Genomic DNA, 13,491 nt, shown 5'->3' on the forward strand with positions numbered 1-13,491 from the left:
TAAGGACAGAAGGGCCCAGAAGTTCTTTTGGAAGGTGCTGGACATATAAGTTAATGATCACCTGGAAAGCTTCCACATTGGAGGGGGCTGATAAGGAAATACAGCATAAGCTCAGCAAGGAGAGAGGAGGAGCAGAGGAGCAGTGTATAAACTGAAGTGGTAAAGACTCAGAATGAGAGACAAGATGGCCAGAGTAGAGGGAAAAGAAGCTTGCTCGGTGTTGTGAGTGCCAGCACTGGGGATTACATCTGAGTTTAGGTATTTGGGGGCTCAGAAGTTCTCAGTTTATATCCTTTTGGGAATCATGGCATTAGTCCATGAAGGAGGCTTGGACTGTTAGGCCATAGTATTTCCAGAACAACCCAATTGTTGGCTTAAAGCTGACAGTCCTGAAGTGTGCGGTATTTGAGCAGATAACTCTGCTCAAATTCTTTACTGCCAACAGCTTGAAGTAAAACAGGAGATTTTCCACCTGCTCCCTCACCCCTGTTGTTTCCAGATGCTCACACTAGCTGGTCTGCTCTGCTTGTTGCTGGATTGTGTTCCTTTTTTCTTTTCCCTGCAGAGAAACCTTCCATTTGTTTTGGCTTTGCAGGGTTTGGAGATAGCACAAGGAGAAGAGGACCTGAAGCAACAGCTGGCCCAGGCTCTGCAGGAGGTAACTTTGCTATAGTACTAAGATTATAGTGGGCTGTAGAGTGGGGAGCAACCAGGCATCACATGGCCACTGGCTGCCTCTGCTGCTTAGCCCATACCTCTGTGGCATCCCCAGTCTGTAAACAGAGCAGTTGGCAGCTGCTCACACCATCAGATCAGAGATTTGGAGCCTTACAAACATGCCAGACCTCAGCATGAAAACTTACATCTTTGTCTGAGCAGAAGTTGCTCTGGTGAAGATGGAATGGAGCTTTAGCAGTTAAGAGGCTCTCTGGGGAAGTGGCTCCACTTCCAGAAAGGTGAGGGCAGCAGAGGGAAAATGTGAGGTATGACTTGGCCACCAGGGCCCGTGAAGGCCTCTGTTACCGCAATGTTCCTGAGCTGTAGCCGACCAGAAACAATTCGGGAATGTTCCAGTTAAGCATTTTAGGCCAGGTTGAGAATGTGCAGTTTAACAATCAACAACACATATCAATTTATTGAAAAGGTAAAGCTCAACAGGACTAAAATTCTCCTAAAAGATTGCCTGTAATTTATTTAACCTGACTACTCTCATTTGATTATTTTTTTGTGTGTTCTTTTGCATCTTTAAAACCTACTATGCCTTCTACCTTTTATGTATTATGATTAGTAGTTTAGTGCCATTTAGTCAGATGGTTCAAATCTCGTTGGAGAGAGTGAGCAAATCGCATAGGAATTTGTTCAGGGGAATTTATCCTTTTATCGTAAACCTACTTCCCAACCTTACAGTGCTAACAGTCATACAGTATTGTAAGCATGACAGGGTGCCTGCCTTGGTCTCCTTGAGGGTTGCACAAACAGCTTTGGAAAGAATTAGATGAAAATTAATTCAATCTTTTCAGAATTTTATTTTTTGAGCTTGTTTATTTTCTAGGGTGGGAGAGTAGGCATGTTTCCCATTTGGAGCATTATTAAGTTACTATTCAGACACTGTTTTGAAATTGAAAAAGAATGTGGTTCTGCTAGTTGGAAATCCCTGAGGGATCACTGAGTAGCCTGCACCCTCTCCCGAGATAGGAAAACCCACTATCATTTTGCATGGGATACTTGGCCATGCATTTATGAGCTTCAAATGTGATACTTTTAGACCGGGCGCAGTGGCTCACGCCTGTAATCCCGGCACTTTGGGAGGCCAAGGCAGGCGGGTCACCAGAGGTAGGGAGTTCAAGACCAGCCTGACCAACATGGAGAAACCCTGTCTCTACTAAAAATACAAAATTAGCCGGACGTGGTGGCGCATGCCTGTAATCCCAGCTACTCGAGAGGCTGAGGCAGGAGAATCGCTTGAACCTGGGATGTGGAGGTTGCAGTGAGCTGAGATCGTGCCATTGCTTTCCAGCCTGGGCAGCAAGACTCCATCTCAAAAAAAAAAAAAAAAAAAGTGATACTTTTAGGTCATGGTTCTATACCATCATGCCTGGGGGACATGCCACTCTCATGCAATGGTGGTTTTTTGTTCCACCATGCTGATACTTTTGAAAGCTGTTCTTTACCAGACCATTATAAAAACTGTTTTTATAATGGTCTTTTATAACTGATTTCCTGTTTAAATCACATAATACCTTCCTCTCCAATCTCCAAGAAACTACCACATCTTTTTAAACCGAGTGATTCATAAGTTCTCAGGGAATTTGACTGTAGTTAGAAATGGGTCCAGACCTTCTTCGTTGCCCTAAGTGGTCTGCCAGTCTTTGCTTTGAGTGGGAAAGAAAATAAAAAGATGCATTTATATACAGCTCAAAAAACTTCTCTGAATGCTTTTCATACCTGTTATTTTCTTGTGAACACTGAGGGAGGAGGGGGCACCTATTTTCCCATTTCCTTTTATTTTTATTTTGAGACAGTGTCTCGTTCTGTCACCCAGGCTGGAATGCAGTGGTGCAATCTCAGCTCACTGCAGCCTCCGCCTCCTGGGCTCAAGTGATCCTCCCACTTCAGCCTCCTGAGTAGCTGGAACCATAGGCGTGTGCCACCATGCCCGACAAATTTTTTGTGTTTTTGGTAGAGATGGGGTTTCACCATGTTGCCCAGGCTGGTCTCAAACTCCTGAGTTCAAGCGATCCACCCGGCTCAGCCTCCCAAAGTGCTGGGATTACAGGTATTATGAGCCATCACGCCCGGCCATATTTTCCCATTTTGTAGATGAGAAAGTTAAAATACACATATCTAATTAGTGAGTCAAGTTGAAGACCCAGGCCTTCTGACATAACTGCTTTTTTTTGTCAGGAGATCACACATTTTAAAATTTGGTTCTTGAATAATATCTTTTCAAAAATATTTACCTTTACTCCACCTTCTTTTAAAAAGAATTTGAGGTGAGATTCTAAAGTATAAGCTATACTTAAGCATGAGAGTACTCATAAATTATGTTTCATATATGTGGAACCTCTTGACATTCAGCATAGGCATTTAGTCACAATGAATGAGCTGTTAGCTCCTGGGTGTGCCTTCTTCCAGAAGACACTGGCAGGGTTCAGGCAGCATTGTCTTCTGAGCACGTAATGTGTGATTTGTAGAATAACTAGGTTAAAGATCTTTTTTATTTCAATAAAAATGACTATCTAATTCCGCTGATTCCCATTTCCTCCTGATTATTTCATAAAAGCCGCTTCCAGTTCTGAATAGCTTTTAATTACTTCCTAGTTCTTAAATACTGTTCCCAGAATCACTTGGGTGGCTTTAAAAAAAAAAGAAAAAAAAAAAACAAAAACACATTTCTGGGCTCCAAGCCAAACCTATAGAAGCAGACTCTGGGACACAGTGAAAGTTCTTCAGTTGACTTGGATGGCCACCAATGTTGGGTTAGTTTTAGAGGCCCTAGTGCATTTGGTGGCCGCCTTCCCTAACTGCCCTCTCCCCTGAAAAAAGCAGCAGGTAGGTGAGATAGCCCGATGGAATAAAGGTATTATTTTGAAATTGCCAATTTATCGATCCCTGAAACAAAGTCACTAACTAGAGGGAGAGAACAGGCATGTTTGTGGCTAAAAGGAAGGATGCATTGTAGTTCATCCTGAGTATGTATCTGCTATGTTTTTGCAGCACTGGGCTCTAATGGAAGAGCTAAATCGCAGCAAGAAGGACTTTGAAGCAATCATTCAAGCCAAGAACAAAGAATTAGAGCAGACCAAGGTACTGGAAAGAAGATGGAAGTTTAGAATTTGGTTAGTGCATGCAACTCAGCATTTTCAACAGTGCAAGGGTTGCTATGGAGAATATAGAGAGAAATTTTGGCTGCTCCTTGCCTCTGGGGAAATAATCTATAAAATTATAGAGGCCTGTAGCAGGTTCTGCCTGTCAGACAACATCTATTTCCTTCCCTTGTTCAGAAGCAAAATGCTGGGAATAAGGCACTTGCATCCTACATTCTAGTCCTTTGTCTATGGTGGGTACTTCTTCAGGGTATGTCACTGATACAGACTGAGAAATATTGTAGTCAAGAAATAGTTCCTCCTGAACTATGTAATTTGAATTACATAAAGTAAAGTGAATTACTTAATGCAGTTCCTTCCCATGTCAAATCAGGAGAACTCTTGAATTAGGGGTTATAAACTTAAATGCCCACCAGGGCCAGACTGGTAATCAAAGTGAGTGAAGTGGCCTGAATGTAAGAACACAGTAGGGAGCTGTGCGGGCTATGGCTCATTGGATGGGGTACTTGCCCATACCCCATCCCAGGAGGCAACTCTTCTCTGCTCAGCCAATTGTTGCCATCCAGAAGTGCAGGCCCAGTGTTGTCAGATCTTCTGATTTTTCCACAGCAGATGAAAGTCCAAATGTTTAAGTGGAATATCCCAAATTTTAAATATTGGCAACAGCTTCAGCTCTTTGTGTGTGTTTTCTTTAATATGAAGGCCAAACTAAACAAGTCTGCAGGGTGGATCCAGTCCACAGGCCACCAATTTGCAACCTCTGCCTTGAAATTAATGCCTGAGTCTGACTGCATCTCTCATCCCACCCCCTCCATGTACTGACCTAGAGCTGAAGGAGGGACTTGTTTTAGTTGGTTTGACTTCCTGTTTAAATCACATAATACCTTCCTCTCCAACCTCCAAGAAACTACCACATCTTTTTAAACCCAGTGATTCATAAGTTCTCAGGGAATTTGACTATAGTTAGAAATGGGTCCAGACCTTCTTCACTGCCCTAAGCAGTCTATCAGTCTTCGCTTTGAGTGGAAAAGAAAATAGATGAAAAATGAGCCAGCCACTCAAATATACCTCAAATGGCCTATCCTCTCCCCTTCAGGGGCTCTTAATGCTTTCTGTGTTGGGAATGAAGTGCTAAAATAAATGTCTACTTCAAGAGAGTATACCTAGGATCCTCCTTAAAAAGTGTGTCCACACGCAGTCTGACCTCTTGGGGAAAGCCGGGGAGATGGTACTGCAGGCCTCTGCAGGAGTGGGAAGTGGCAGGTATCATAGAGCATGGAGCCTGAAGGTAATTCAAGAGGCCTCTCTCCAGCCTTCTGCCTCCAGAGGTGTACCTTACTTTATAGAAAAGTCAGCTGCAAAGAACACAGCAACTTTATAACTAATTCAAGTTTCCTGCCTCTGTGGACTATTCGTGCCTCTTTTCTTGTCCACTGAGTTTTTAATTGTTTGGGATGATCTTATGTAACGTCTGAACTACAGCTTGCTTTAAACTACTTAATGTCCCACCTGGTCTTGGGTGGTTGGTGTGGTTAGTATGCCACCTGCATTTTTCTCATTTGATTAATTTTGGGGAAGGAGACAGAAACTGCAATGCAAATACTGAAAAAGTGGTATTTTAGTCCATTCAGGCTACTACAAAAAAGACTCATAAACTGCGTAGCTTAAAAACAACAGAAATTTATTTCTTACAGTACTGGAGGTTGGGAAATCCAAGATCAAGATGCTGGCATATTTGGTGTGTGGTGAGGGCTATCTTCTGATTCATAGATGGAATCTAGCCATGTCTGTCCCTACATGGTGGGAGGGGCAAATGAGCTCTCCTTGGGCCCCTTTTATAAAGGCCACTAACCCCATTTATGAGCATGGAGCCCTCATGACCTAGTCACCTCCCAAAGGCCCCACCTCTTAATACCATCACGTTAGGAATTTGGGAGGAAGCACAAACATTCAGACCATAGCAAGTAGGAAGAGGAAAGAAAGGAGGTTAGTGCTCTGTATTAGAAAACAATTACTGAGAAACAATAACCCTTAGGGAAAGTGTTCTATTCTTAATGTTGCTGCACCAGAATGAATCATTCATTAAGACTGAATCCTCTTCTAAATAATTGACCCTGCTCCCTGTCCCATTTTGCATTTTTGTTGGTTCTCTGAATGACAGGTAGGATTGTGTGTCTTGCAGGAAGAGAAGGAGAAGGTGCAAGCACAGAAGGAAGAAGTTCTCAGCCACATGAATGATGTGCTAGAGAATGAGCTCCAATGTATTATTTGTTCAGAATACTTCATTGAGGTAATTATGAACAGTTGCTCACCCTTTTTTTTTTGAGACAGAGTCTCACCCTATCACCCAGGCTGGAGTGCAGTGCCACGATCTCATTTCACTGCAACCTCCACTTCCTGGGCTCAAGCAGTTCTTGTGCCTCAGCCTCCCGAGTAGCTGGGATTACAGGCACATGCCACCACGCCTGGCTAAGTTTTTGTATTTGTAGTAGATGTGGGGTTTTGCCATGTTGGCCAGGCTGGTCTCAAATTCCTGACCTCAGGTGATCTGCACCCCCCTCAGCCTCCCAAAGTGCTGGGATTACAGGTGTGAGTCACCACACCCAGCCGACCCCTTCTTATTCTCCCAACCCTGAATGGAGCCTGGGCTACACAGGCTGCTTCTACTATAGGGGAACATTCTGAAGAGATTTTCTTCCAGGAACTTACAACTATTTGATTTCAAAGTGACCTCTAGAGATGACCACCTCTCATTTGTTTTTATAATCTTCTTTCCCTTCACTGTCCTTTTTTGGCATTTCATCTGTTCTTAAATGTTTATTTGGTCTGATTAACATTTTTAGCTGCAATGAAGCCTTTATCTCTTTGTTGTTGAGGAGAAAACAGGGCCAAATTAAATTTTGGAAGTATCAGAATAAAGCTGCTCAGTAAAAGCTATTCTTTCTTTACTCTGAATGGGCACAATGCTGAGAATATGCTTATAGTGCAACCTTTTAAACGAGGGGGTAAACGTCATTAAAATGTGGTCACTTTGGGAATTCAGGGCCCAAGTTGAATATATTTCAGGGACTCTGAGGCTCCTTATGGAAATGAAACCTCTACTATTTGTTAGCCTATCATATTTTTGCACTGGCTTATTTATTTATTTGACAAATTCTGCCATTTGTGACCAGTTCACCTTAGATCACAAGTGTTAAACTCAAGTTGCTAAATGACAGTGCTATTCAGACTCCTTTAAAAAGAAGGCCAGGTGCAGTGGCTCACACCTGTAATCCCAGCACTTTGGACGGCCGAGGCAGGAGGATCACCTGAGGTCAGGAGCTCGAGACCAGACTGGCCAACATGGTGAAACCCCATCTCTACTAAAAATACAAAAATTAGCCAGACACGGTGGTGTGTGCATGTAGTCCCAGCTAGTCAGAAGGCTGAGGCAGGAGAATCACTTCAATTCGGGAGGCGGAGGCTACAGTGAGCCGAGATCATGCCACTGCACTCCAGCCTGGGCGACAGAGCAAGGCAGGAAAAAAAAGAGAAAGAAAAATGTAGGCCGGGTGCAATGGCTCATGCCTGTAATCCGAGCACTTTGGGAGGCCAAGGTGGGCGGATCACCTGAGGTCAAGAGTTCAAGATCAGCCTGGTCAACGTGGCAAAACTCCGTCTTTACTAAAAATACAAAAATTAGCCAAGCATGGTGGTGTGCACCTGTAATCCCAGCTACTCGGGAGGCTGAGGCAGGAGAATTGCTTGAACCCAGGGGGCGGAGGTTGCAGTGAGCCAATATCGCACACTGCACTCCAGCATGGGTGACAGAGCGAGACTCCATCTCAAAAAAAAAAGGAAAATGCATATACACACAGCTTTCTTTTCTCAGGCGATCTTTGGGGAAGTTGGGTCTGAAAAATCTCTCCCTGGCAGGACTATTTCTTTTGCTCTGGGTCCATTTAGACTTCAGATCGTAACTTCTCCCATAATTTCTAGTCATCTGATTCTCTACTTTGGAGAAGTTCTATGTTGTTTTGACAGGGCTTATGGACTCTAGAAGAGGAAGACAAGGAACGGGGGTTGAAATAAATGATGAGTTAGCCAACCTGGAGCATCTGCAGAGACATATAAGACATAAACAACTTGACCTGTGTTTTGTTTACAGAATACCGTCTTACCTACTCTACTGGTCACCTCTTAAAATTAGTCTCAGAAATATGTTTTATTTTATTTATTTATTTATTTATTTTTGAGACAGAGTCTCACCGTGTCGCCCAGGCTGGAGTGCAGTGGCGCAATCTCGGCTCACTGCAACCTCCTCCTCCTGGGTTCATGTGATCCTGCCTCAACCTCTCGAGTAGCTGGGACTACAGGCACCCGCCACCACGCCCGGCTAATTTTTTTGTATTTTTAGTAGAGATGGGATTTCATCATGTTGGCCGGGCTGGTCTCGAACTCCTGACCTCAGGTGATCTGCCTGCCTCGGCCTCCCAAAGTGCTGGGTTTACAGTGAGCCCGGCCAGATGCTTCATTTTTATCAGATAGGTTTTCAGTACTGTTTATGAGAGCTTGTCTCATGTAATAAACACAATGTTTCCTAGCTTCTGTGCTCAACTTGGCATTTGAAAAATACATAATATCTGTGTTACTTTGCACTGTTATCCTAAGAGCAGGAATGAGCACTTTTGGGCCTCAGAAAAAGTTGTATCTTAGGAGATGTACATAAACAAGAGTAACAAAGAGAAGGTTTGTATTTTTCTGAGTGAAAAGGGCTCAAGCAGAAATTGACCAGAGGGATTACTCAGAGGAGCCCCACAAATACAGGCTTCTTTTTGCTTTCTCTCTTCATTGGCACATCACTTAGATATTCAGGCATTGTCAATGAACCCACTACATTTTTACTTTTTTAGTTTATTTTTTGCTGAGGGGAGGCTGAGGCAGGAGAATGGCGTGAACCCAGGAGGCGGAGCCTGCAGTGGGCCGAGACGGCGCCACTGCACTCCAGCCTGGGGGACAGAGCAAGACTCCGTCTCAAAAAAAAAAAATATTTTTTCCCAACCCTAAAAACGATTTCTGCCTCTGTCACCCTGGCCGGAGTGCAGTGGTGTGATTTTGTCCCACTGCACCCTCCATCTCCTGGGTTCAAGGAATTCTCGTGCCTCAACCACCCGAGTAGCTGGGGTTACAGGTGTGCACCACAGTGACTGGCTAATCTTCGTATTTTTAGTAGAGACGAGGTTTTACCATGTTGCCCAGGCTGGTCTCGAACTCCTGACCTCAGGTGACCCACCCGCCTTGGCCTTCCAAAGTGCTGGGATTACAGGCATGAGCCATCACGCCCAGCCCAACCCCAAGAATGATTCTGATACTCTTTATAAGCCCTCAAGATGGGATTGTTGTTAATTTTCCATTTGGCCTTTGAAATTCACTCCTGTCCTAACTTTGAGATCACAAGCATCCTGAGAAAGTAAGCATGAAAGTCCTGATATGTGTGTTCACATTCCTGTTGTAGGCTGTCACCTTGAACTGTGCCCACAGTTTCTGCTCCTACTGTATCAATGAATGGATGAAGCGGAAGATAGAATGCCCCATTTGTCGGAAACACATTAAGTCCAAAACGTACTCTTTGGTTCTGGACAATTGCATTAATAAGATGGTAAATAATCTGAGCTCAGAAGTGAAAGAACGACGAATTGTTCTCATTAGGGAACGAAAAGGTGAGTGGGTGTGAGAATTCCTACCCCTCAAGAAAGGACTTATTTACTTCCAAACTTCAACAAATATTTTTGGAAAGGGAAGGAGTCAGATAAACAGTTCTTGAACTAGGGAAGAGATGGAATAAATGGGGAGGAGTAAAGGGAGTTAAAGACAATGCATGAGAGGAAGAGTTGAGATAGAATTAACCGCAACTGTTATTTGAGCAGCAGGGAAGTGGGAGGCTAAGTATGTGTGCCTTGGTTGTGGGGATAAAATAAAGATGTGATTTAAAAAAATACACACAGTCAGACGTTTTACTGTACCAATCACTAGATGGTGCTGTTGTCAAGACACCTCAGTGGCTGTCCAGGTGTTGAAAAAACCTTGAGTTAAGTATACGGTGAGTTATAAATAGGATAGTAGGGCCAGGAATCTGATGCTGACTTGCAAGCACCTGTGGTTTGAAACAGGCCCTCGGCTGGTCAGCCAGAATGGAGGCAGCAGGTTTGTCACAGAGGCTAAGCAGGACGTGTGTCTGAGCCTCTTATGCCCAAGGAAGACATTCTGACCTGTGGGAGGGCAGAGCGGACTTTGAAAGTTGGTTCTTTGGAACTGAAGTTTTACCACTTTACAAACAGCTGTATGCTAATGGGTTTTGTGCCTAAATTTAAGCCCCCACAGATTTTCACTTCCAAGAGCTACTTGATCTGGCAGAATCCCATTGTTCTTCCTTTTCACCTCCCATCACTCCGTAAGCATTTATAGGAATGCTACACTAGGCATCAGGAGAAAAAGATAAATAAGACATTATCTCAGCCCTTATGGCACAAACAGTCCGGTGGAGGAGATAGAAAGGCAAGTAGATAGTGTGATGAGTTCCTTATCAGGGTGCTATGAAACTTCAAAGGAAGGGACACACCTGATTTGGCCTGGGGAGGTGCAGGTATGGGAGAAAGCTTCATCAAGGAAATGACATTTGAATGAGCCTTAAAGGTTCCCTAGGAGGTTAGCTTTCTAAGCAGAGGCAGTAGCACAAGCAAAACACAGAGGCATGAGAAGCAGTGACCTGTCCTGCCCCAGTTCCCAGTGTGGCCCACACAAGACATAATATTCACATGATGTCAAGGCTTAGAAAGTATCTACGGAGGCTTTGCGAATGTTTTTTTCTTCCCACTTTCCCTTTTTGAGAGGAGCAGTGATCTGGGAACCCAGATCTGGCCAAGATCAGCTGAGTCGGGGGACGGGGTTGGGGGGTGGACCTAGGGACACCCATGGGCTTTCTTTGCCCAGTCTACCACCTAAGTTCCTTCCCTGCAATCTAAGCATGGCAAATGGCTTCACAAAACATCAGGGAAAGAAAAGGCTGGGCACAGTGACTCATGCCTGTAATCCCAGCACTTTGAGAGGCCAAGGTGGGCAGATCACGAGGTCAGGAGTTCGAGACCAGCCTGGCCAACATGGTGAAAGCCCATCTCTACTAAAAATACAAAAATTAGCTGGGCGTGGTGGCGCACACCAGTAGTCGCAGCTACTCAGGAGGCTGAGGCAAGAGAATCGTTTGAACCTGGGAGGCAGAGGTTGCAGTGAGCCAAGATTGCACCACTGCACTCCAGCCTGGATGACAGAGCAGGACTGTCTCAGAAAAAAAAAAAAAAAAAAAAAAAAAGGAAAGAAGGGCCCTGGGCTCTGTGTCCTAAGTTTACGTCTGACTCCTATTACACAGAGTTAATTCTGCAGAGTAATAACAGATCCCCCTTTTCTCTCCAAAGGCTAAAGACGGTGTCTCTCACTTTTTTGGTAACACTAGGGGGCTACACAGTAAAATGAGTCAGCTTCCCTGTTACATGCATTGGCTGGGAGCAGTTCTGGCACCCATCTTGGTTTCTGTAGTTATCGCACTGAATGCAGCTTTGAAGTTTTCTCTAGAGACAGACAGGTTTTCTGAGACCTGATTTAGGGAAAGACATGCCAGAGCTATCAACAGCTTCACTGGGTTTAGAGAAAATTCTCAGTTTAAATACCAACCTTCCTTCCATATTCCAGGGCCAATTGAAAGCTGGTTTAATCCCTGTTGCATGGGAATTTTTAAAAAGGACCAAATTTAGGATCTGGAAACTAGGATTGGCAAGCCTCTGTAATTGTCAGAGTCCCAACACTGCAGGCCCTGGAGCAGGAATTGCTCTTATAAATTCAGAGGAGACCTGCCTGCCTGTGGCAGCAGGGGGTTGCCCATGCAGACATGCCTGTATTCTGATTTCACCAAGAGTAGCCTCACTTCTAGGCCTCCTGGGCTGGTTATTGAATTTTCATATATCAGTGGGAGGAGTAGAGTCTCATGACTGATTAGCCATTGATCTCTTGTGTGAGACCAGAGGAGAGGAGGAGGATGGGAATGTTAGGATGCTGGCTGCTGAGTTGGAGATGGATGCTCTGGAGCTAGGACAGATAACAGACACTCAGTAAGTCTTGTATCATGAGTCACTGTGGCTCTCTAGGATATTGACATGAGATTTTTTCTGAGTGGAAAGGTTGTTTTTGAAATCCCCTATAGAGCATCTCCCTCTGGAGCTGGTGAGGTGAGAGAGCAGTCTTGTTTCAGCTGCTCCTCTCCTGTTTCTTCCATTCTCATTCGATGTTAGTTGGTTGACAAGAGTGTTAAAACTCTTGTGTTTTGCTTTTCCTAGCAGTTTCTTTGGGCTGTACTCAGAAAAAAAAAAGCGATGTAGAAATAAAATCTCCTTGGTCCTTAAGAACAGTGATTTTCAACCAAGGGGCTTTTTCAAACTACATTCCTTAGCTCCCTTGCTACTATTTTTTTTTTTTTTTTTTTTTTTTTTTTTGAGACAGAGTCTTGCTTTGTTGCCCAGGCTGAAAGGCTGAAGTTCAATGGCATGATTTTGGCTCACTGCACCCTCCCCCTCCCGGGTTTAAGTGATTCTTCTCCCTCAGCCTCCTGGGTAGCTGGGATTACAGGTGCACGCCACCATGCCCAGCTCATTTTTGCATTTTTAGTAGAGATGGGGTTTTACTATGTTGGCCAGGCTGGTCTCCAACTCCTGACCTCAGGTGATGTGCCCCCCTCAGCCTCCCAAAGTGCTGGGATTATAGGCATGAGCCACCGCGCCTGGCCCCTTGCTACTATAATAGTGAATTGCGGCTACTAATGAGAGTGTGCCATGGCCTTCACGTGTGCTGAGGTGGGGAGAGGCATTTATGAACTGTTGTGTGAATCTGTGACACAAAGACCCCTCCAGAGGTTGGGGGTGTCTGGGAAGATGAACCCAGGTCAGATCACGTGGCCTGTATCTCCTGCCAGCTTCCTATAGGCTAAGTAGAGGGCGTTCCCAACACAGGACAGGAGAAACTGGCAAAGCCTAGGCTCTGAAGAGTATCCATCAGCCCACCTGTAAGGCTTTCCCTGATATTGCCCATCCTCCTTCGCTGAAAGACAGCCTTTTAAAGGGATGTTTGAGGGAGTGGCAGCAGTAATCCTCTCTCTTCCAGAGAGAATACTTGTTAGCAGGTAGTTGTAACCTACTCAGTCCTGTCCCTGGAGAATCAGGGTCATTTGCATGAAGTCAGCATTTCTGTCTGCCTTGTGTAAGACAGTGTTTGTCTAAGGGAAAATGGATCTTGGCAAGGTCAGGATGAGGCGGGAGTGTCCACATGCTTGTACTCAGTATATAACACTGTATTCTTAAGTTTGTTTTTTTTGTTTTTTTTTTTTGAGACGGCGTTTCGCTCTTGTTGCCCAGGCTGGAGTGCAATGGCGCAATCTCAGCTCACCACAACTTCCGCCTCCTGGGTTCAAGTGATTCTTCTGCCTCAGCCTCCCAAGTAGCTGGGATTACAAGCATGCGCCATCATGCCCAGCTAATTTTGTATTTTTAGTAGAGATGGGGTTTCTCCATGTTGGTCAGGCTGGTCTTGAACTCCTGACCTCAGGTGATCCGCCCACCTCTGCCTCCCAAAGTGCTGGGATTAC

The 13,491-nt window shown here is 44.6% G+C and overlaps 1 protein-coding gene across 3 annotated transcripts in view; it reads left to right on the plus strand.

Moving 5' to 3' along the window:
• RNF8 (ring finger protein 8) overlaps positions 1–13,491 on the plus strand; it is a 36,992-nt gene that overhangs the window by 17,172 nt on the left and 6,329 nt on the right. For 2 of the 3 annotated variants that reach the window (XR_004026417.1, XM_003276911.2), the window contains exons 4-7: positions 596–658; positions 3,718–3,807; positions 6,010–6,117; positions 9,322–9,526. Coding sequence is in view for 2 of the 3 variants with exons in the window: in XM_003276911.2 (XP_003276959.1) it covers positions 596–658; positions 3,718–3,807; positions 6,010–6,117; positions 9,322–9,526 (466 nt within the window). In the remaining variant the exon portion in view is untranslated. The remainder of the gene's footprint in view (positions 1–595; positions 659–3,717; positions 3,808–6,009; positions 6,118–9,321; positions 9,527–13,491) is intronic. The other variant, XM_003276912.4, reaches the window with a different exon arrangement.

Source organism: Nomascus leucogenys, chromosome 17 (genome assembly GCF_006542625.1).
Source record: "Nomascus leucogenys isolate Asia chromosome 17, Asia_NLE_v1, whole genome shotgun sequence".
Lineage (NCBI taxonomy): Eukaryota > Metazoa > Chordata > Mammalia > Primates > Hylobatidae > Nomascus > Nomascus leucogenys.